This window comes from Typha angustifolia, chromosome 15 (genome assembly GCF_048772165.1).
Source record: "Typha angustifolia cultivar Huaian chromosome 15, ASM4877216v1, whole genome shotgun sequence".
Taxonomy (NCBI): Eukaryota; Viridiplantae; Streptophyta; class Magnoliopsida; order Poales; family Typhaceae; genus Typha; species Typha angustifolia.
In genome coordinates, this window is record NC_133253.1 from 14,902,912 (window position 1) to 14,928,697 (window position 25,786).

The 25,786-nt window shown below is 37.7% G+C and overlaps 1 protein-coding gene across 1 annotated transcript in view; it reads left to right on the forward strand.

Moving 5' to 3' along the window:
* The first annotated feature begins 797 nt into the window (after positions 1 to 797).
* LOC140778888 (pyridoxal kinase) overlaps positions 798 to 25,786 on the forward strand; it is a 30,748-nt gene continuing 5,759 nt past the window's right edge. The window contains exons 1-10 of the mRNA XM_073123784.1: positions 798 to 893; positions 972 to 1,074; positions 2,924 to 3,017; positions 3,177 to 3,281; positions 3,443 to 3,526; positions 6,996 to 7,069; positions 9,323 to 9,387; positions 14,767 to 14,830; positions 18,911 to 18,976; positions 24,316 to 24,372. Coding sequence (XP_072979885.1) covers positions 832 to 893; positions 972 to 1,074; positions 2,924 to 3,017; positions 3,177 to 3,281; positions 3,443 to 3,526; positions 6,996 to 7,069; positions 9,323 to 9,387; positions 14,767 to 14,830; positions 18,911 to 18,976; positions 24,316 to 24,372 — 774 coding nt within the window. The 5' untranslated portion in view covers positions 798 to 831. The remainder of the gene's footprint in view (positions 894 to 971; positions 1,075 to 2,923; positions 3,018 to 3,176; positions 3,282 to 3,442; positions 3,527 to 6,995; positions 7,070 to 9,322; positions 9,388 to 14,766; positions 14,831 to 18,910; positions 18,977 to 24,315; positions 24,373 to 25,786) is intronic.

Below are 25,786 nucleotides of genomic sequence, written 5' to 3' on the forward strand. Positions count from 1 at the left end.
TTTGCACCAGTTCGCAAATGTTGTGAAAGACAACGTTAATCCTCCATTTCCAGATAATACCAGTGTATAACTGTAAATTCCACTCTGAGCAAATTTTTCTTCGACCCACAAAAGCCGCCATCCTCCAAGACCTAAAACCAACCTCAACTGCAAACTAAATGAGTTAACCTCCTCAAAATATCCTCTATAAAAATCCACATAGAAGTGGCAAAAACACATACTCAGAACAAACAGGCAATGGTGAGATGTACTTTCTAGTTACTATCTTCTTTATTCAAATATGTGTTGTGGACTGTTCAATCAACTCGCCACTTTGTACATAAACTGGGTCCTCTACAACTACAACCACAACCTGACCAACAGAATTTTCTAAAATATCTCTAGTTACGTGACTTACTATTAGTCCCACTTACATAAATAACAACCCAATGGGATTATATAATTCGGGTCCTTTCCCAAATAAAACTATTAGAAATTTCATAGTTGATACTTAGAAATTTCAACGTACTACTCGCGGAAGGAATTTGCCATGTCAGAGGGGGGGGAAGTCCTCAATTTATAGCCCGGCAACTACGTGGCGCAATTTTATTCGTAAAAGGCGAATCTCCATAGACAATTTCACAGATGATGTCACCGAATATAAGCATATCAGAAGGCCAATAAATTAACGCAGGATAAATAGTACGGTAGCCAATCGTATGATGCCAAGTATCCAGTTGGAGGAAATCTCTACAGACGTGTTTGCAGACGACCAACTTCCTTTTATTTTTCTCGTCATCGCCTCACCTAGTCGGCTATTTGTCTCCCCCCACCCCACTCCCAAGCCGTCGTATGAGTGGCCTGAGACATCACAAGCTCGAAAGACTCCCCCTACGCTGCCCCGCTACCTGGAGGTATAAAAACAGTTTCGCATCTTTTCCTTTCCTCCACCGATCTAGATATCTCGTAAAAGGATAACTCTTTTCACGCAGGAAATCCTCGCGGAGAACGTTAATGGCGCCTCCTCCAATCCTCTCCCTGGCCCTCCCGTCCGATACTGGCCGCGTCCTTAGCATCCAATCTCACACCGTTCAGGTATGCATGATTCCTGTGGTATTGAGTTGAAGAGAGTGTAAATGATCTATCTTTAGTCTTGAATATATGATATTTAAGATGTGATGAAATCTGGACTTGGGGGATTTTGTCTTGCTGGTCAATATTCAAATTTGATTCGTGTTCTCTTTTGGGTTCTGTGCGGGTTCTTTCGGGTGTTTATTAAATTTATGGAAAAGGTGGATGGCCTCGCCTGGGTAAATATAATTGTTTGGTTACGTTGAACTTTTTGCATTGCATAATTTAGGAAAAAAGCCTATTTTTACAACTCGTTCCGTGCTCTCAGTTACAGGAGTCAGTTTTTGATGGAAATGCACGATGTGCTCCGTAGAGGATTGGAAGTACCTTTGAAAGTAACATAAATTCTTTCTTATAAGATGGCAAGGGAATAATCTATTTCTTTGAATATTGTCTGTGGGATGGTTCTTAGCATCATCTTTTGGCAAGCTGTCTTAACTATATCTATGCCTATTGAATTCTTAATTTTAGTACGGCCTGACTTCAGGCAAGTCTGAATATATCGAATTAAGATGAGAAAGACAAGATATGACTTGGGAGGAAGTGGTGGATAATAACATGATAGCATTTAGTTCTATGAGGACCCTGTTCAAGAAGACAAACCGATGGAGGGAAAGACCCTTCATTCTACCATTCTCTATTATAAGCTACAAAAGTAAATTAAGTTTTTCCATCTTCATTGAACAAATAAATGGACTTTCTTCAGTCTTTCCAAGAAAAGATTTCTCTTTTATTCTATATGGGAACATATTCAGCCTTACTAAAATTATGTGATCCACCCAAATCATTGCTTTGAACAAACATTTCAAACTTGGAATTTCCTGACCACAATAAGCCCATGTCTGCTTTTCTAACCATGCTATTCCTAACTGAATGTTAGTCATTAAGTTTAATATGGTTCGCGCACAAAGAAAAGATTTTTATTTTTCAGACCCGAAGGGCCTAGATCACACGCTGTGCCAATAATAGCTATATGTCTAATATAGGGTTGTTGGACTATCAACATATAGCCATCATGGTTTGAACTTTGAATTTTGCTTAAACATTGAAAAGTGAAAACAAACAAGATTTTTGTTCGTCAATGACAATATGAAATTAGAATCTGATCTTATGAATATACACATTTCATGGTCATTCTAGGATGGTCTAAGGAAAGTTTCTTTAGAGATTCATCTGAAGTTTTGTTTTGTTTTATTTTTTCCATGTGCAAAGGACTTAGATCACGAGCTGTGTCAATAATAGTAGTTAGTTTGTCTAATATAGGGTAGTTGGACTATCAGCATATTGCCATCATGGTTTGAACTTTAAATTTTGCTTGAACATTGAAAGCAAATAAGATTTGTGCTCATCAGTGATAATATGAAACTAGGATCCAATCTTAAGCAGAAACTTTTCACTTTCATTCTAGGATGGTCAAAAGAAAGGTTCCTTTCGAGATTCATCTGAAGTTTGCTCGAATTATATGATAGGGCCAAATTTGAACCAAATATGGATTAGGAATACTACTCTTTTATCATTTGTTGACCTCTTATTTTCTTAAGATGCAATGTCCATCTAATTTCAAGGCTCTCTGTCATGCTTCTATAAACTGAAGGAATTGGTGGGCGGGCTTATGAATATAAGAGCTTGAAACATTTAAAATAAAGAAAAAAACATAAAAAATCATACACAACCAGTTTTAACTTTTGGGATTTGGAATTTCCTTGTCAAGTTTTATTTCAGACACATTGCACGTGCTAACATTTCATTCTGGAATGATACAGGTAATTTTCTGATTAAAATAATATTTTATACTTTGTCAATTAATTCATAGGGATATGTTGGCAACAAGTCAGCTGTCTTTCCTCTTCAGCTTCTCGGCTATGATGTGGATCCTATTAACTCCGTGCAGTTCTCCAATCATACAGGCAAGCTGCTTTACATAACTTCCTTCCAACAGTCTCAGAAATCAGAGGCCTGATATATGGTGCGGATTTATCTGCTGCTGCTGTATGCGTGGATAACCGAATAATAATTACACTTGTTGCAAGGGAAATTATGGCCTTACTATTAAGAGGATTCTACAGGATATCCAACTTTTAGAGGGCAAGTTCTTAATGGCGAACAGCTGTGGGATCTCATTGAAGGCCTTGCAGCAAACGACTTATTATACTATACTCATTTATTAACAGGTTTGCCTTTTTCAATGGGCTATTCTTGTTTCCATACACAATAAAATAACATAAATTTATCCACCTTGAAATTTGTTAGATATCACGCCTTTCTACAAGTGATAATTATGCTGAGTTTTCTTTCTAGATACTATTTGGCTGTTCAATGTTGCATTTTACAGGTTATATTGGTTCAGTTTCATTTTTGACTACTATTTTACAAGTCGTTGACAGATTACGCTCAATCAATCCTGGCCTCATTTATGGTAGATATTTCTCACCTTTTCTTCTTAATTTCTGGCATAACTGCTATCTTATGTCCTATTGTTCTTCCATCCAGTTCTATCTGTTCTTTTCTTGATATCTCTTGATGCGAAACATAGATTCTTATTCTTTTCCCCTTTTAGTAGTTTTTCTCATTTGCTTGTCTTTTGAAGTGTTTGCAATCGTTATTATGCTGTATTTTAATTCTTAAGGGACCTTTTACTTTTGTTATCAATGTTTCTGGTTCTAAGCAAATAGCATTTCCTTTTCAGATTATTAACTTACAACAACTGATTCATTCACTTCAAATGATACATAGGATAGTTAAGCATGAAAGGATCTAATATTGCACAGTTGTATAGCATATTGTTTAAGACATCTATAGGAGAAAACTTCAGCACTCTATTGCAGATTAGTCATATTAGATGGTCATGTCTAGAGTTAAATTATAGCTGACAAGGTACTTATGCGAACTCTGAAGTTAAAAAATCTGGTCCTTTGTTATATAGAAAATGATAAGATGAAGGACTTCGGTTGATACTGCAGATATTCAATTCAAGACTAAACAGCATTATCTTATTTTAGCCTTTCCATTTCATCTCCTTTTTGTCTGGCTAGTTATCTGCTATTTGAAGAGTCTGTAACACTAGAAGTTGATTAAGATAAGTTCTAATGCTAGACATACTCAGATTGTAGCTATAATATTTGTCTAATCAAACAAGAGCTGAGTGATAATTGTGATACAAACTATTTATCCTTTTAGACTTGTTATGCTTCCTATTACTACTTTTTCCTATTGTTCCCGTGATACATAAAGCAATAATAGTATCAAAGGTAGTCATGTAGGTTGCGTTCAATCAATTGACTTGGTGATACATAAAGCAATAATAGTATCAAAGGTAGTCATGTAGGTTGCGTTCAATCAATTGACTTGAAAGTAAGGTTTCGAAACTCAGGATTGAACGCTCGGAAAAATAATACATTAGGCCACATCAATCATCCATATTGGACCAGACTATTTTTTAATCATATGAAAATTTAAATATTATATAAAAATGCAAAAAAATTTTAAAATTTGAAAAAAATGATAGTAAAATAAAAAATATTACTTCTTCTATAGTGAAGAAGAAGAGGAGAGAGAGAATAGAAGAACCGAAAAGAAAAAAAATTCTGCTTCTGCAGTGAAGAAGAAGAATAGAGAGAGAGAGTGGAACTATGGAAGAATCAGAAAGAAAAAAAAAGAAAAAAAATTCTGCTACTTATGTAGTGAAGGAGAGAGAGAGAAAGAAAAAAATATAAAAAAAATCACATATTCGAGGTCGTCAAATTCGTCAAAGTTGGATCTGCATCACCGGAGTTTGAAATACTCATGGGAGAAGCACTATCTTCTGTTGGGAGAGAGAGAAGATGATGGGGACGTTATAATTGATTTCACTAGGTTGGATTTAGGTCAGATTCGTTATGGATTTGACCCTTTCAACCTAAATCGGTCGATCCTGACTTGGATCGGCCTCCTATACTAGTCGATATGCTCGGCAACCACCCGCTACCAATCAACTGACTGGTGTTGGGCTTGGACTGGAATCGAGTATGGTTGATCCCGGTTCGGATTGGCCAATCTGACTCGAGATCGATCAATTTTTGGATCCTTGCTTAGGAGGGAAGTTGAGGAGCAAATAGTAGATGGAACCAAAGAAAAATGCTCAAAGTTGAGAACAATGAGAAGTGATTCTAGTACTTCTAGTACTTCAGATGAATTTTTCACTCTTTAGATGAAACAAATGTTATATAATTGTAAGACCTTGACTATATTATAGAAATGATGCTGAGAAACCACATATTTTGGTGAATGAGGGGAGTAGCTGGAGTTGACATGAGAGGAGTGAGATGAATGAGTAGTTTGACTAGGAAGGGACTAATTTTTTGCTTTAATATTATTTTAATATAATTTTTATAATGTAATGACGCCTTCAAATTATTAACAGATACAATTTCTCTTTCCTTGTCATTTGCTATCTTATTCATCTCCACCATATAATTATCTCCCTCACCCTCCTCATTTCTCCTCTTTCCCTTTTGCTTTCTCTTGTTCCTAATCAAAATAATCCCTTCTCTCAATTCCACCTAACAAAAAAAATGACCATTTCTCTCAATCTCATCCAACTCTCTTTCCCTTCTCTTATCCTTTCCTAAAACTAATCATTGGAACCAACCCATTCAGGCTCGGCCCGAACCAGCCCAGTTTTAACTTGGCTAAGCTTGGCTCGAGCCTGATTTGGGCCCGATTTGATCCGAGTCCGAGATGGTAATAGGTAACGTGGGCTAGGCCTTTGCCCCCCCTGCTTAGTTTGAAAGCTCAACCCACTATGCCCGCTCGCGGCCCGATCCCATTATGCTCGCCTATTCCTATGATTTTTTAGTTCCATATTAGATATTCATTGGATACCACCGTATAAGTATGTTCCCATGGAAACTAAGTGAACTATTTTGGATGAAAACTTAATAATTGCATGTGAAACTTTCGATGGAAAACTTAACAGTTGCAATATAGTTAAAAATGTAGGGAAGCATAGGAATACAAAACAAAATTCATGAGGGGAAAATAATTTTTGTCCAAAACATAAGGGGATAAAATGCAGTTAACCTTTACTTTTCAAGATAACTTCTTTGTTGACTTCAGTTTTGTTTCAAAATGATATTTTGGATATATGCTTAAAGGTGATCCAAGTGTAAGCAGATCCAAATATCACTGTACTTATTTACATGGTTTTGAAAAATGTTTTGGTGGCTACCAAGGTGGTTGGCAGGGTGGCACACTAGCCACCCCGCAAACTGACAATGCGGACTGCACAAGATGGGAGGACGACGTTGGAGCGGGTCCTAAGCTAATGTTTGTGTGCGCGCGCACGCGAGAGAGAGAGAGAGAGAGAGAGAGAGAGAGAGAGAGAGAGAGAGAGAGAGAGAGAGAGAGAGAGAGAGAGAGAGAGAGAGAGAGAGAGAGAGAGAGAGAGAGAGAAGTGTGGAGAGTGGCGAGGCCATGTGCTCCTCCTTTTTCTTTTCTTCTTCTACTTCTACTTCTTTTTCTCCTTTTTTTCTCTCACTTTACATTAGGAACCCACCACCTTTTTTTTCAAACATTGTGGTTTGACATGTAGAGTGGGTGCATGTCTCTCACTAGCTATCATGCACCCTATATATATATATATATATATATATATATATATTTAATCTGTGATTTTTGTTGTTATGGTTGTAAATTACTATTAAATTTTATATATATGCTATATTAATATCTATTATATACTATTTATAATTATTTTTTAGTTTTTAAAAATGCTAGACCGTCTTGGTCTGTAAGGCAGTGGAGTGAACCCCCTCCCTTAGCCCTTTTTTAATGCACTGCTCATTTATTTTCTGCACACTTGTTTAGAGAAGCTGATTATCTGGTTTTTACTGCATCTGCTGCTATAGTTTGTGATCCAGTCATGGGAGACGAAGGAAAGCTTTATGTTCCACCAGAATTGGTATCGGTGTATAGAGAAAAGGTTAGTTTGGTACCATTTAAACTACATGATCTGGCACATGTTCATCCTATTGACCATTTTATTTTATTTCCTTGTCGATGTCTTCTAGTTCACTCGTTCCATTCTTATGTTTCATTGCCATATAATTTGCAAGCTTGTGTTTATTATAGTTTGTAATGATCTAATATTTCATTTATCATATCTTTTGCTGTTTTTTGTATTTTTTTTCTTGCTTTTATTTTAGATTCTTCTTTATTGAGTTAAACTTGGAATATCTTTCTCATTAGGGCAGCATAAAACAGCCTGACAGACCTGGCCATCCCATTCTTTGTAGCTTAAATCTAATCTTTTATTTTGGTCCTGCCTGTTATTCCACTTACATCTAGTTAAGCTTCTCATGATCCCAATGTGGCAAAAGTACATAGCTAGCATAACGGAATGCAATTTTATCAGACAAGTAAATCCATCTTGCTTGTCCTATTGTCCTGCTCTTTCTTGAATTGCAGACTAATTGGATCAGGTCAAACCAAATAGTATACATTTAAATGAGCATACTTTGGGCAAGCTGATGTGGGTGAACTAGCAAAACTCCATCCTTGGTGCTTGGCTTTCCATCAAGGATCAATTCAACAAGGAGACAAGGAGTACTAAAAGTCTTTTAGCTGATTGGAATGTCAGACAGAGAACCTAGGAATTTTTTGGAGGTTCTGGATGGATATATAATGGTATTTATATTGGGGTTTAGGGATAAAATGAGTTTGCACTAGAGGATCTAGGGAATTTGGCTTGGGTACAACGGTTAAGGCTTATAGGTTAGTACTGTGATATATGTGGCTGTCCTTTTGTAAGGTTAAGGATGAAAGGCTTACAGTGGTTAGAAAGGGAAAACAGTTTAGGGCCTTCAGGCTGAGGGGATTTAAGTTTTAAGTTTATGAGATTTATTATTGAAAGTTTCATGCTACAAGACTAAAATGCAAGTGTGGATGGCGATTTAGCAGGAAGTTTTTTTGGGTTGAGTGCGGTAAACAAGAAAGAAAAGAAGGAAAAAGAAATAGAGACTAAGGACAACAGTGAATTTTGGATTTAAAATATGATCAAAGTCAGGGCTGTATATATTTCGACAGTACCAACCACCAAATATATGCGATTAAAAATAATTAACCTTTAAAAGTTTAAGAGTTAAAACAGCACACATCTGAACTAATCTGCAGTGGAAGAAAGAGAAAATAAAGAAAAAGAAAGAAAAAAATAAAAAAAAGACAGAAACAACAAAACTACAAAAGTAGAAATATAATTAGAATCTCATGGGAGGTTTTATACTCTGATTAAATACTCCATTTGACTGTATATAATCAAAGAATTTCAGTATGATGAGCAAGAGAGAGAGAGAAGGAGGGAGGGAGGGAGAGAGAGAGCCCTGTTGGTTACCAACTTACCATAGCTACTGGCACAAAAGCCATCATAAAAATCAAAGAAACTAGTATTTATCCCTAGGCGTGCCCTCCTGCTAGAGCAAACCCTCCTCAGTATGCTAGGGCATGAATGAATATGGGAGAGTTGAATATGGGTGGGTTTATATGGTAGATATATTCCACTTGAAAGTTGGCCCATTAAAGGATTAAACTAAAATTTATCCCTCACATATCATTCCTGTATCCTGTACCATCTATCATGTTTCATTCCCTCTCACATCATTCCTGTTAGAATGTTATTTGCACTCTCCTAGCCTCCTGGGTGTAATATTCGGACATTTAATTTGTACTTGTAGTTTACCTTATTGTATTAATCTTGAAACAAAAAATTTACGTCTTTCCACGGCACTCGTTCTAGTAAATTTAATCATTGACCTCTGTATTCATCAGTCAGAATGGTCAGAAACCTAAGTCTTGCTTCCCCAGTAGAGCCATAGCTTTGCTCTTAGTAGTGAAATATACTTTTATAGTCAATGAGAACAATCTCCAGAATTGTGTTTCATATGCACATAAGAAGTTTCTCTCTACAAACTGCATTCTACAATTAACTGACTAAATTTCCCATCTATCTAGATCTAGTACTTAAGCTGCAAAATGATCCGATGAATGTCATCTATGAGCATAATTAATTAATGTAATGCCCCCAAACTAGGTGGTGAGGAGTTCATTCTTCGTTGCTTTAGACACATTTCATTATTTTCATATTTCACTTCTTTATTTGAGAGTGCATTTTGGTAGTTAGATTTTCAAATTAAGTTTGTCTGATATACGAGTTTAATAATTACATTCCTTTTCTGGCTAGGTTGTTCCTGTTGCTTCTATGCTTACCCCTAATCACTTTGAAGTTGAAGTACTAACCGGATTGAGGTAGGCATGTATTTCATTTGATATTTTTTTCCTGCTTGTATCTGTACTATAATTGGATGATGTATATCAGGGGACTTGCCAGTATCAGATCATCATGTATGCACTGCTGATTGGAGCATGTCTCTTTCAGTCATTTTGTACAGCCATTTTACTAGTCTATTTTTTGTAGTACAATAACAATCATATCTATACAACTACAGGCTTGGCTCTAGTATTGCATTTCAACAAAAGCCAAAAAAGCCAAAATGCTTGTGGGCCAAAGGCCCAAAACACAATTGGTAGGTTTCTGTAGTTGTCATACCACGAATAGCACCAATGCTTGTAGTAGGTCAAATATGCAAGAATTAGGGGACGTTTCAATATTTTATAATTATGAAATCAGAACTAGTTGAAATATTTAGATACTAAATTCTTCATACTGAGAGTGTAATTATGTTTGTTTAGATGTTTAGCTCATAGATTGTCTTGTATGTTGGTACACTTTGATACGTATTGTGCTAGTAAATTATCAACACTGATACAGAGAATATCTTTATATTCTTTCATGGCCACTCATTGATGTGTATCATTAGAACTAAGCATATTTTATTTTAAAGAAGCCTAGTTTGGGGTCTCTTTATCTCTTTTGATAACACTTTGCATTTTGATGCTTTATCTATTCGTTCTCTGCTGCATTGGTGTTTTCACTCCCCACTCTTTACCTTCCTTGACGGTTTGCTTTTGCCCGGATTGTAAGGACAAATTAGCTAAGTTCTAAATAAAAGGTCTTATGTTTCGGTGCTACAATGCAATCCGCACTCACCCAGCCCCCTAACCTATAGGGCTGAAGGGTTATGTTTTAAATTTTAGAAATCAAAGGAATATTTTGTTTTCCCCCATGTTATTTGTCCCAACAAAGAGGATCCGAAAAAATTGGGGAAATCCATGAGATTAGAATCTAATTGGATATTTATACTAATATATAGTGTTGGACTTTAATTTAGCCCCTAAAACCTACTTTAAAGTCTTAGAAAGGTATAGAGATTACTTTTCGGCTATGAAGCACGGATATGGATACGGGATACGGATACGATACGGATACGGGGATACGGCAAATTCTCAAAATACAAGATACGATACGTCTAGGATACGGCAATTAAAAAATTATATAAAAATATTATATTCTAATGACAACATATACATAATATTGCATTCAATATTTTAATACATCTATTATCTACATAAGCATTTAATAGCAAAAATGAGAGTAATAGATATCAAAGACAATTAGACAAAGAATACATCAACATTCAACAAATAATGCACCAAAATGAGAATAGTAGTATCATTGCATTCCATATGAGAAGAAATCTGCACAATCAAAGAAGAAAAAAAATTCAGACATGCAATACTTAAGTGATCATACAGAATTAATTAAACTGTAAATAAGGCAAAGTAGAAAAGGAAAAAAAAAATCAGAGAAGAAATCTGCACAATCGAAGAAGAAAAAAATTCAGAGAAGGGAGAAAAAACTGAGAAAAGAAAAGGAAAAAAAAGAAAAAAAACTGAGAAAAGTAACTTAAAACAGAATTTAAGAAGGGGAAGGGGAAGAAATCAAATGAAAAATTCAGAGAAGAAATCAAGGAAAAACTGAAAAGAAATTGAAGAAAAAAAAAAAGCTAGTTCATCGAGAGAAGAAATAAACAGAATAGAACAGACCTTCATCGAGAGAGAGGGGGGAGAAGGGAGAGCGGTGGCGGCGTCGGTTGGCTTGTTGAGAGAGAGAGGGAGAACAAAAAGTGGCAGCGTTGTCAGCTGGTTCGTCGAGAGAGAAGGGGAGAACAGGGAGCGGTGGCGTCGTCGTGGTTGAGAGAGAGAGGGAAAAGCGTCGTCGAGAGAGAGAGAGGGAGAGCTAGGGCACGGTTTGATTGATATCGAATTGGGGGTGGAATAGGGGGGGGGGTAAGTTAAATTTCTTAACGGGTTTAAACTCACCCGATTACCGAATTAAATCCAAAACGTATCTGAAACGTATCCCCAACGTATCCGGCCGTATCCACCCCGTATCCAAAAATAAAATTCATTATTTATATTTAGGATACTCCGAAAACGTATCGGATACGGATACTCCACCCTAATTAGAGTATCTGTGCTTCCCAGCTTTTCGGCATGTCAACACTATTTGGTTTGCCAATGATACATCAACTCGGCGTGGCACATGCCAACGGTACATACCATGCTGAACTAAGGTCAGCATGCCTCGTGCCACTGACACAACAATCATTGTAACTGAAATCAACTATTAAACTAAGAAAATTATTGAGGTTTGATTGAAAGGAATAGTCTATGGGGTGATAATGATATATAGTGCACTAAAGAATAGGACAAGGAAGATCAGTATTGAAGATGCTTCAAACTTGCTCTTTTCAGGTTTAGATCTAACTGGTGAGGTTGTATGGAGCACAGAACTGCAAGCTACTCCAATCGCTTGTAAACCTCAGTTGTTTTTGTTTTTTTTCTTAAGAGTCTTCCATGTTTTCAGTAGGGAAATAGGGGTTGTGTGGGCTTAGTAAGAGGCAAGTAGAATAAAAGAGAATTGGAAGAACTAGAGAGGGAAATAGGAGACCAGAAATATTAGAAAGTGAGAGCATAGAAGAGAAGAATAGGGGGAGAAGAATAATAGGCCATGACCGTGAAGCGAGAGAATAAGAGAAAAGAGAGGAATAGAGAAGGATTAGATGGGACAATGACACAAAGCTACCTAAAAGATCTGTTTCCTTTTTCTTTTCATGGTTCTTCCGCGAGCAATTTATAGGTCTAGATTGGTTTCAATTAAGAATCCTTCGCATGTGGCCTCTACGCTGCAAGCACGCTAAAAGATGTAAATGCTTTTGGATACAAGGTTGCTTATCGCTACGATTTAGCAATCTATAGGTTCTTAGTGTTCCATTTGCTAAGTTTACATTTTGTTGTTTGATTCCAATCTAAATCTGTTCTAGCATAAGTTCATTGGGTGTTCTATGGTGGAATAATATTCAAGTTTGCTTATTAGGTTTTAAGAATATGGACAAAATGTAATAATTAGTTTGGATAAGAAAAAGTAGAAATTTGGTTGTTATATTTAGGATAAGAAGTTTTAATTGGGAATATGTTACATGACACGATGAAGTATAATATTGCACAAAGTATAAATTGGCATGAAGAATAATAATGCACGAAGAGTAATATTGTACAAAATACGAGACAAATAAAAATGTGAATGAATCCACTCACATGAGGTCCATGTGGAAAAACTCAATTCAATAACCCATCAACTGGTGGGTTCCGATGGCTCTGGTTGTATTCTGACAGCTTGGCTCTGACCACAATGGCTTTGGCAAGGAAGAAGGAACAGGAAGAGGTTGTGGCGTGGGGAGAGAAAAAGGAAAGGAGAAGAAAGGAAGAAGAATATTACACTATCAGCACCTTTTACAACATGATTATGGTACATCTGTTGCCTTGACAACAATGACGTTTCCTTCAATCATCTTTTCATTCAGCTCTCCTTTCTATGTGAATGCACTGCCCCTTCCAAATAGGGAATATCCTGTTAAATAATATGGAGTTAGGTGCAGTGCATGTCCTTATGTGTGAAATGCATGGAACTATTTAAGCAATACCTGGATGTGTGTGCAGTGGAGGTCATTAGGTGTGCAATGCATGGAACTATATAAGGAATGCCTAGATATATGTGTGCAGTGAAGGCCCTTAGGTGCGTAATGCATGGAGTTAGTACATCTGTTGCCTTGACAACAATGACGTTTCCTTCAATCATCTTTTCATTCAGGTCTCCTTTCTATGTGTATGCACTGCCCCTTCCAAATAGGAAATATCCTGTTAAATAATATGGAGTTAGGTGCAGTGCATGTTCTTATCTGTGAAATGCATGGAACTATTTAAGCAATACCTGGATGTGTGTGCAGTGCAGGTCATTAGGTGTGCAATGCATGGAGCTATATAAGGAATGCCTAGATATATGTGTGCAGTGAAGGACCTTAGGTGTGTAATGCATGGAGTTAGATGAGCAATGCTCGGATATATATGTGTGCACGGCAGGTCCTTAAGTGTGCAATGCATGAGAATTTATAAGCAATGCCTGAGATATGTCTGCAATGCAAGTTCTACAACTTCTTCGGTCAGGAGAATGGCCTATTGTAAACTGTGGGACTACCTTTTCTCTCTTCTCTACTTTTGTGGGCCTTAGATTGCCAGTAAGTGCCTTTCTTTTGGAGCAACTTTAAGAGACCTGAAAACTACAAGCAAATTTCTGTTAATTATGGGGTAATATTCTTTTGGTTCAAATAAAAGTAACGTGGCCATATCACATGTTTGGCATGCTCCTCTTGTATGTGTTGCTCCTTTGAATAATTATGGAGGTCCGTTGGAACATAGCAATGCACAATTATTTGAATAAGCAACACATACAAGAGGAGCATACCATCTTTACTTGCGATATGGTTATGTTACTTTTTGTCTAAACAAGGGTAACATACCCCTATAATTATTTCGTAACTAACATATTGTTTGCTTGTAGGTTTTGAAGTCTCTCCAAAGGAAAGACACTTGTTGGGTGGTCCAAGGCCCAAATAAGTAAAGAGAAAAACTTGCCCCATAGACAGCCCACTAAGATAGAAAAATCGGCCATTTGTTGTTGTCGTTGTTGTTGTTCTTATGGTGATTAATGTTAAGAATATCAATGCTTCCTGTACTTGTGCTAATACTTAGTATAACATTAATATCTGTGATGAATTATCATACATAACCTGTTTCAACTTTTATGTAAATGATCTAGTTTAAGATGACAAATTTTCTTTATTTTATTCCATTGACATAAATTGTATAACAATCCATTACTCTTGTGCTCCCTATAGGAGAATGGCAAACCATCATTTATGCTATTTTAGTTTATACTGAAATTTACTTTGTCCCCATTGGCATATAAAAATGGTGCCCTGCTGCACGAGGCTCCTGTCAACGTGGGTAATGTGTAGGGAAGATGTACACTGCTACCTCATTGTCATATGTTGATAAATGATATACACAAGAATGCTCTATATGTACACTATGCAAACTTTTATGATAAATATTTACAATTAATGATTATGTACATTCTGATTATGGACTGGTTTTACATTTTAATTTATAACATATTAGTTGTTACATAAGTTCCAACTCCGTATTTAGAAAGTAACCATTTTGTAATAATTTTTTTTTATTTGGTCTTATAAAAGTATAACATGGTTGTTCACCATAATCTAGTTGGGTAGTTAATTTCCACATGAAACAATAACTAAAAGATCTTACCCTCTTTTCACTTTTTCTTCTACTGATTTTACTCGTTTTTCACGTTGGACATTATAGGGTTACTTCTGAAAAAGATGGACTGGAAGCTTGCAATATTCTTCATGCCAATGGAACTACGAAGGTTTGCATTGTTAATATGTAAAAACTACTTTTTGAATTGTTGCTTTTCACTCAAAATATGAAGTCCATTTGATTCAACTAGCTTAACTGATTATTTTGGTAACAAATTTCAAAAGTTCATCTTACTTTTTTTTTTCATATAGTATTCTTGACTTGTAGCTTAGAATAACATCATCATTAGAGCCTTTTCTAGACAATAAAAAGTTATCTAGAGCTCAACTCAAATTTGTTAAGGCAAAAGTTTCCTATAAAAAGTAAAACTTCATATATTTTAAGATCAAAGCCAACTCGACATCAACCCTCCAGAAAATGGTTTAATCTGAGTTCTCAGTTCTCACAACAATATCAGTTAAGAGGGATTTGGCATGACATACATGGAAATTGTTGTTGGGTTGGGCTATCTCCCTCGATGATTGACAATCTACTAATTGAAGTGTCAAAAGCAGATTAGAATTTTGAAAAGTTTCTGGTTCCATATATAGACACAACCATAAAAATTTTACTTGGATTGAAATCAGGATATGTTTATCTGGATACATATTTTAAGTCTATTATCACTAAATAGATCTTAACATTAAGTCCCAAGTGGGATGATGCCAAGAATCCAAGGAGGCTGGATATAGACAGATGATGAAAATATCTCTTCCCTGGTAGCCATGCCCTATGAGCAATCTATACTTGATTTATATTTAACATCAATTTATAGCAAAATCTGGTTTTAAATTTTAGTACTTGTTTGATATCGATATCTGTATCAATATCAGGTGAATAGATATACTGATATACATATAATATAGCTTAACACTATTCAGCTCGTTTCCAACCCATTTTCACCTCTACTGGTAGCTGCTTTCTTGCTTTATTGGTCTCTTTAATATTCAGCTCCCTCTCACTTGCTCTGCGTATCTATTCCAATGGAATGGTAGTCCCACTTATGTTCCACTGGCACTCTCTTTGCCCCTGCTTTATTCTACCATCCCACTTCACTTCCTTCTTATGACCTTATCTCCATCCCTCCTTTCTCTGTCTCTCTCCTCAGCAATAAGCTCCCTGCCACTTTTTCTCCCTTGCTTCCCTCCTTCAGCTCTACATTGATGCTGGAATCTTCTCCCTCTTGCCCTTAGTCTAATCATATATCTCTTGCTTTCTCTCTCTTGCAATAATGACATCCGCATCCGTTCTCTTCTCTCTTGTCTCTCTTAATCACAATCTCCTCCCCCTATTCCACCCCCTCCATATCCACTAAGAGTTCTTGGAGTGTAATCTCTACACTCATATCCCTTTCCTCACCTATAGGCCATGAGGGTTTCGGATATTCTAGACTCCCACCCTTCTTCCACCCCTTCCTGTAGATTTGGAGGAATAGATTTTGCAATTCCAACCCATTCCCCTATTTGTACTATTGATAAACTCTATATTGCCGTGTCCCTCTTCCCTCCTATGTCCTATACCCCTACATACTGCCCACCCCTCCCAACCCCGACCCATACTATTGATAAACTCTTAATGGCTTAGTGCAACAAAGTGCACACTCTTTACTCCCCACCTCTCGCTCTTGTCTTACAAACCTTTCTCCACTATCCCTCTTTCCTAGACCTTGATGCGCTGCTTTTATAGTATTGCTCCTTCACCCCCTGCATTTAGCATAACAAAGTGCATACTTGGACACTTTCTCTGCTCTTTACTAGGGGTGTCAAAATAAACAAGCGGCTTGAGCTTGGCTTGACTGGAGCTCAAACTCGACTCAGCTTGACTCAAGCTGAGTCGAGCCTAAGCTCAAAATTGAGGTTCAATTTAAATTTCGAGCCGAGCTTGAGCTGAAGCTGGTTCGCTTAGGCTTGGCTCGGTAGGCTTGTTTACATCCATCTGAAGACAAAAATTATCCCCATTTACATAAGACAAAAGACCTAAATCTCTCTCACATCTCCCACTTTACGACTCTACATCAGTATCCCATCCACTTCCAACCTCTCCACAAAGCACATGTGCCACCACGTGTCCTCGTCCTCCTCCTCACTGGTCGCGGCACAGTCGACTCATGGCCATTTCAGAGGATCTAGGGCATGCCACACAGTGGACCAGTTGGTGGGACCGTTGATGAGGTAGGCCATGACGGAGATGCCACAATGGTGGAGGCGGAGCCAGAGAAGGAGAGCCCGCAGCTTTCCTCGTTGGGACCGCTGACGAAGGAGAGCCTGCAGCTCTCTTTGTTGTCATTGATGGCCACAGACTGCATCTCCTGGCGGTAGTTGGAAGTTGATGATGAGACCAAGGAGGAAGGCGCTTAGCTTAATATTGGTAGCTGCGTGGTTTAATTTGAGATTGGACAAATCAAAGAGGTGTAAGGTAAAAGTGGTAGTAGTAGACTAGGGGCAGATTCTATCACATCACTCCTCTTAATCGTTTTTTGTTTATGATAAAATTTTTTGTTTGTTTTTTTGCTGGAGGGTAGAAGTACAATTTATGTTTAATGCTTAAATCACTGCGGGTTGTCTTCTTCGATTGCACACCTCACCAACTGAAGAAATATTTATTAAAAGCAATTGCTTTTCTTCTCCTCCTCTTGTCATCAAGCCTCCTCATTCGGCTTCCTCTTCCTCCTTTAGCAAGCTGACACCTCCTCCAATCAGGCTTGGACTCGAGCTCGGGTAGGCTTGACTTGATTTGAGCTAGAGCCGAGCCTAAACAAAAAAAAGTAAACTTGAAATTAATTTCGAGCGAAGTCTGAGCTAGATCAGGCTTGCTCATGCTCGGGTTGTTTACACCCCTACTCTTTACCTTCAGAAAACATGCTGATATAAGATTAGATCCTTACTATAAATAATTGCTATTGCCATCTTGTATAGTTGTATGTAGATAGAACTTTTCTAGAAGTATAAAACAAGTCTCTATATGCCAGTTGGCTACCTTCGCCTATTCGATAGGCCATGAAATAATTAAGTAATTATTTATATTCTAATAGTTTTACATGGTAAATTGCATAAGCAGCTACATGCCACCTGGGCAGTCAACCTAAATGGGCCCCATATTTTAGGCTGATGCAAGGCATAGAATTTGGGAAACTTGTTCCATATGAATTAAAGTTCAATTAGTGGTCTGCTCAGGTATGGGCCCTGCAAGTTGTTCAACCAGGCTTTGTCAATTAGTATTGTGGTTGCTGGTTACATTGGCTTGTTCTTAGGAAAATGGGCTTAGAATTTCTCTCAGTTCTGACTTGGTTATGCTTTTGGTGTAACCCAACTTTGAGCACAATAACATTGCATATATTATTGAGTGTACTAGGTATCTATATGTCTGTTACTTTTTTTAATCATTTGCCATCCATCTTGATGGCAGAGATAAGTTCTCAAACCTAAAATCTAAGAGAAGTCTCTTTAACTCTAGTTGTAGCTTCTATGTATTGGGCTCTGTTATCATGTAAGTTTTCTGTTGTCATATTAGCCATCCATTCATCTTGATGGCTGGGATATAAGTTCTCAAAACCTAAAATCTAAGAGAAGTCTCTTTTAACACTAGTTGTAGCCTCTTCGTATCCACTTTCTTCCTCATTCTGATCAATCTCCAGCAACCAGGAGTCCAAGGAATAGTGTCTTGTGGTCAAAATTTGTATCTGTATACGTTGTTACTTGTATTCATACAAAATTGGGACATTCATATAACAGCCAGTCAGCCCTACATTTAAGTAGTTTCATTGTTTGAGCCCTACATTTTCACTATGTAAAATCACACATTGCATTTTTTCACAATGGACAGTGACAATTTGTCTTGTTCCAAATGAACTACAAGTCATTTTAGAATAATCATACCATGAAGTGAACCAAGCAATTCTTATTACCTGAGTTGTCATATAATATGAACCCACCATAGAGAGTAGTACTACTCATTTGGAAATATTATCTTTTAATATTCTAATCAAGCTGGACTATATATTGCATGGATTGATTATCACTACGATCTACCTATGGTTGTACAATACTGTAATCTTGTGCATCTCTGTACCTGCAAGGTAGCTACTAGAGTTGTGCTTATGTCGTATGTGTTAACTAACTTGTACTTCTTTTGTTGCTCAAATATTGTTCAGGTGGTAATTACTAGCTTGATTTTAGAAGATGAGCTACTTCTCATTGGTAGTCATCAGAAGGTTAAGGTACAGATTCACATCTTCTTGTTATTTATAATTTTGATGTGAGGTTGAGGTTTACATATTTATCATTTTTTGCTTACCTGGTAAATCGATTGCATGATTTCTTCTTTCTTGAAACGTGGAAATGAAATCAGCTTAGTTAATGCTACATTGGTAGGTTACTTTGTGAAACACCCAAACCTCCAAATACACGTGTAAACCGTGTGGGTAAATCCCCCCACGCGGTGCATCACATGACCTGTCAGTACAAGATTTCACAAGGCACACAATAGCCAATTTCACCATAAATAAACTCAACTATAAGAGTCCGGATACAAGTTCACAAGCCACAACAAGCCTTCCAAATATACATCCAAAATACAATGCTAAAGTCCAAAATACAACACCATCATCACGCCCTCGCAGGGGCTTAACATAACTAACAAACATACTGAAAAGGAAAAAAGCAGCTAGTCCTCGCTACCCGCACCTGCGTCCCCTAGCTCTGAAAATAATACCACCATGAGGTGGTGAGCTTACAGCCTAGCGAGTAGGATCCATACAATCTAAAATAATGAAATCACATGTGTATATCCAATGTATGCCTATTTTTGCTAACGATAGCGATATGCTTATTGAAAAGACTTACCACAATTTACTAAATCAATGCAATCGATAAAGATTACCAGTCACTATCCTGGAACATGCTAGTTCCTAAACGTATCATGATAAGTTCACACAGATATAAAGTTTGACACAATCTCTTATTCGTACACATCTCAATCATAGGTTTTACATGTTATGCATAGCAATAAAATAGCAGTTTAGTCATCTCAGGCCTATCAAAGCATTAATCATACTTATCATCGCTCACCGAGCTATTCACCACACAGGGTAAATACTCTCAAGAAACAATCATCCATCACAAAATCATCTATCATAAAATCATCCATCATCTCATACATCGAGGGGGGATATAAACACATCTAGCGGTAATGTCACCTACACGTGTATGGCGACACTACATGTGACCGGTTTGTCTGTGGCCATCAGACTAAGGACACCGGTCGTAAGCCCATATCTCACTCTCTAAATCATCACCGCCCTCGGCGGGAGAATCGGGAGCCCTCGGCTCATCAACAGACGCCCTAACCCTGCGTCGTCGGGTACCGCTAGAGTTATATCCCTGCCTCACAATCATGTTCTTCTATCATCATAATCTAGTCCTGATTGTGCAGTATAACTACCTGAATGCCACACAGGCTTCTCAACCTCAGGTGTAGGCCGCTATAGTATAGTCATATAAGATACACTCTACCCTTAACCCTGGGCTGAGTGAGTAAGGGTACTGCCTAGTCAGAATTCGACTACTAATGATAGGTGGAAGTGGTGCAGTGTCTATGAGTGTATAAAACATGTTATAGTCATCATGATCATTATATTCTATATTCACAGCAATCATACATCTATGCAATGGTATACCATACAGGATACATGTAAAGCATTATCACACTAATGTTTATGCTACATTAACATTCTCATAATATTATGATGAGCAAGTTATCAATGACTGCATATGCCAAGATATAACATGGTGTACTAACTGCATGCATTAATACCGACATTTTCTACAGTGTCATGACAGGTATAATGACTGTAATTATGTTATTCTAGGTTTGTATAACTCTACTCGTCTGGGGGGTCTCCACATTATGGTAAATCTCGTCAGCTAGCCGGCTCCTCCGGAATCCCAAAATCCTTCTCACGCGGTGTCAATCCTATTAATTCACGCAAGTAAGCCATACGTAAGATTAGCGAACTAATAGAATTAATTATCTTATTAATGCATTTATGTTTGGTAAAATACATGAGTCAAGGGTCTCCTAGGGCGAGTCTTATGTTATGCTAAAATTCACATGGTACTAGATTATCATTACGAGGGATCAGGCTAATCAAATTAAGTGAAAAAGATAAACAGGGTTATAGGGTCCAAATGGCCCCAAATGGGCTAGGCTAGAGGCAATGGGTAGGCTCAAACCCAACCAAAAAAGTAAGAGGGCCTTGGTGGGCTGGGGGCCCAGCCACAGCCCACAAAGGTTGGAATAGTGGGCTGCAGACTGCAGCCCACCCAACATTGGGCTAATGGGCTGCAGCCTGCAGCCCACCCGGGTCCAAGGCCAGGTGGGCTACGCCTTGCAGCCCACCCGAGACCAGTCCAGGTGGGCTGCGACCTGCAGCCCACCAACACCCATCTCCCACCCCCATCTCTTTAGAGGGAGGGAGACAACAGGGCGAAAGGAAAGCCCGAGGGCTGCGACGCTGGCGGCGCGGCACGAGGCCGACGGCACAGCACGGGGCCGGCGGCACAGCGCGAGGCTGGCGGCACGGCCATAAGACCGACGGGTAAGAAGGGGAAGGAAAAGGGAAAGAGGGGAAAGAAGGGAAAGAGGGGAGGAGAAAGGCCGATGGCCATGGAGGCGCCTCCTTTCCTCAACGAGGGCCCGAAGCCCAGAGATAGCTTCTCTCCCTCCACTGGGGCTTCTCGGATCGGCGGCTAGACGTGAGGTCGTTGGCCGCCGTGGGCTCCGACGACGGCGAGGGAAGGGGGTTACACTATCGAAATTAACGGCAGGGGGGAGGCTTACTGGGGGGTTGGCCGGCAGGCTCGAAGGCTCTTGGTCCGGCGCTTCGGCGGCTCTGAGGCTGACGGCTCCGGCGTCGGCAACCACGAGAGAGAGAGAGAGAGGCAATACGGTGGAGGAGAAAAAAAATGGGGGGGGGGAGGATCGAGGTGGCTGCGGTGATGGGAAGGAGATAAGATGAGAAAGGTGGCGTGCACGGCAAAGGAAGGGGAAGAAGAAGAAGAAGAAGAGGAGGAGGGGGGGCAAAGTGGCAGGCGCCTGTGACGCACGCGCTCGGCGCGTGCGTCACGGGATTTTTTTATTTATTTCTTTTTTTTATAATATTTGGGGTGTTACACTTTGTCTATTATCTAACCTCTATTAGATGACTATGTAGAAGTTTTGTATATTATCCAGCCTCTATTAAATGGCTATGTAGATGTTCTTGTCATAGTTCGACAAGAGGAGAGACCGATGAGGACATTGCACATAGAACTAGAGGAAGGTGGGTAAAAATAAAAGAATGGCCTTTGGTACAATACTATGAACATCATATCCCGTTTACATTTAGAGAAGAATTTTCTGTTAGACTTTACAAAACCAGTGATCTTTATGGATCAAATGTTGATCAATTAGGAAATGACATGGAAAAGTAGCCGATGTGGTAAAGTTGAGATGGATGAGTGAGATTACTAAAAGATAGAGAAAGATATAAGTTTATCTAATATATTAGGGGTAGAACCTAGGGCAGTTGTTTTACATAACGATCAATTGAGGTGGTTTGGACATGTTCAAAGGGATTACCTATGCACCACTACAAAGATGAGTGATTTACTGAAGAATGTGTCTTGAGAGAGAGGGAAAGACCAAAACTGATGCAGGGATATAGAAGGACATGACGACACATAATTTAAACAAAGAACCTTGAATGGATAAAAATGATTCTCATAGCCAACTTAAGTAGTCATGAATAGCAGCTTGTTTGTTGTTCTTTAACAAAATCAAACCATAAGAAGAATAAAGCAAACAAACTAAAAATGTTTGATAGTCTTCACAGTAATATAGAGTTTAGGAAATAAGAAGTTAAGAACCAATTTTAAATTTATAAATTCAGTTTGCAGCGAATCCAGCAAATCGATACTTGAAAAATCCAAAAAGGAATTCTAGAGAACCAATTAGGAAATGAAGCATTCGAACTTTGATTATTTGTTATATTGAAAAAGAATTTGAAAAGTTGCTTGCTGTTGGTGTAGTTAAAGTAGGCAACATTCATGGCTTAGGATCATACAAGATGAAGAGGTGCCAAGTAAAAGACATTGGCAACGAAAAGATAAGGGAACAAAGTAATACTAGAATGCGATAATTTCAGAGGTAGCGCGGCATTGCGTTCTTAATGCCCTCTAAAGTGGCGTTTCGGTGGAGGTGCCTTGCATGTTATAAAATTGTTAGATTAGCCTGGATAATTGAAGAGGTGTCATTGAGTATGCTTTGTTCTATATTAGGATATAGACGGGTGCCAAATATATTCTCCTAAAATGTAGATATGCAGATTGATCTACTTTCGTTGGATAGATTTATGCTGATTGATCTACTTTCGTTGGATAGATTTATGCTGATTGATCTTCTTTCCTTGTATATCTTTATGCTTACCTTGTATAGCTCTAGGGAACCTCTTATTTAATAGAGGCTAGCTGATCAATGAGATTAAGCTTGGAATGCAGACCTACCTTTTTTTTTCTAACAAGAGGAAGACAGAAAAAGAAACTAGCAGCTGAAATACTACGAACTCATCCAAAAGAAGCCTTACATTTTCAATTAATTAATTATTTTACTAATGATGGACAAAACAACATCACCTGGTGTGATGGTAAAGCTTGCCCCTTGCATCTAAGAGGTATGAGTCCAGGTCTTGGAAACAACCTTCTAGAAATGAAGGTAAGAGACTGCATATATCTCTCCTCTCCAAACTCCGATAGGCAGAAGCCTTATGCACTGGGATGCCTTTTATCACTAGTAGCGGAGAAGTCAACTGTGAGTGGAACATGAGAAAATGGAAGAATGCATATGAATGAGACTGGGTATATAACACGAGTAAAATTAAGTGTAAGAATTCAGGAAGACAATTAAGTGGAATGGCTGTGAGGACATTGTAGTTTCCTCATTTTTTAGGTTTACAGACTCATAAAACTATTATACACTAACAAATTAGTAAATGTCTTAAGGGAGTGAAGATGTCATATGCTGTAAGGTAGAGAAACACATTAGTGATAGGTGAATAGAGCTTTTTTACATTTTGTTTAATCTTTTGAAGGAGAGGGTGTTTGTATTTTTCCTTTTTCATTTGGTTTTTCTTTACTCTATCAGTTAAAGAAAAAGGAACAAAATTATTTAATAAAAAAAAGGACCAAATATCCATTTTAGATAATTGGCAACCAGGGGCACTCCTTGGAAGTGATGATTGGCAGACTGGTAGCATAATTTGCTGGTTTTCTCTTTCCTTTCTACCTCTGCAAAACTACAGCTGTGGAATATGTTCAAGAAAAGTATGAATTAGCTCAAAAAAGTGTGGATCATGAACAGGCTACATTGTTGACATTAGAGAAACTACTATTATTGTTGATAATGCAAATTGAGCTTATTTATGCTTTACTTCTGTTTCTGAAATTTCTGACATGAAAAACAATATTTTATCATTCTTCTAAGAAGAATCCATCTAATAATCTTAAGGTGCTTAATTTGCAGGGTCAACCTCCAGAACAATTTAAGATAGTGATACCAAAGATACCTGCATATTTTACGGTATCCACTTCATATTGCATGGAGACAATTATATTTGGTGTTTGAATATATTTCTTTACTTTCTTTTGCTTCTATTTTTTCTTGTGGGCATGACATGGATGTGTTATTCTTTTCTATCTAAAGATTTATTGAAATGGTTATAATTTGGGTGTGCATCTTTCACAAGTTTGATGTTTAAGCCTTGTTATCTATCCTGTGCAATTACATAGGGTATTTGATACTTGAGTGTTCTGGATATTGTTGAGTTATATGAGTTATATACAACAAATGTAATAAATAAGTCGATCCTCTGTCATGTAGTTTTAATCTTAGTATTTATTAAATATGACTAATCATTTGTTTTGTCTGGTTCTTTGTTACTGTCATTCAGATTTTATACTTGGGTGTTCTTTGTTTTGTCTGGTTTTCTGGTCATGTAAGTTGGCTGGTGTAAGATGATTGATGCTGATCAGTGTCATCTTTTAGTGGCTTGACTTAAACCTGAATTACTTAGTCCCTGTCTTAATTCATATAATTTATTAATTATCTGATGCTGGACTAAAAGCATAAGCAAGAATTAGGGGAAAATGATTGAAGCCTGGTCAGTGTAAGCTCGATTTGTATTGTTACGTGCACTATATTTTCCCAGCTTTTACTTAGGTTCTATTAGTACGTGATGCTAGTTTTGTGAAGTGTTTTAGTTTATCCATTTATTTTCTCTTTATTGTTAGATGAATTCCTAACTAATTTAAACTTATCAGTTAGAGATGGCTTCTTCAATCTTCTCATTATTCATAGATTTACAGTGTCGTTTTTGACTTTCCAATTGAGGGCACTGACTGATTGCATCAATCATTTTAGTTCCTTAAGTTTATCTGTTTGTAGCTGTTAAGATGAAAACTAGGTTTGGCATTTGTTGCAAGGCCTTTTTTACTATAACTTCTTTTTTTTCTTATGATCTACTCAGCTTGATTTTAATAGAAGAAAATTGATCTTTCTTCTGTTCAGTCTGAGGCATGGAGAACTAGTCTGAGGCATGACTATTCGATCTAGTCTTTTCTCTTATTCTGTTTTTATTCCTTTTCTGTTTTCAGCAGCCATAGACAATCTTCTTAAGAATGACACCCCTCCCTATATTTGCCTTTAACCAGCTGTATCGAAGAGCCCCTAGTTGCCCTCGAGTTCCCAACTTATTAGTTCCTCCTCGTCATTTTTGGTCCTCTTACCCTGTCTCAAAGAACCTTATATTTAAGTGAAATCCTTCCACTGTTGTGTTGTACTATATGCATCCATTAAATATGGTACTACAGCTGTAATGCTGGCTATCTCATGGACTCAGCGATGGTGGCTCCATATGAATCATTTCTTAGTGTAGTAAGTCGCTTAGAGCCCATTTGATTCGAGTTTAGGGAGGGTCTGAACTGGTTCAAGGACT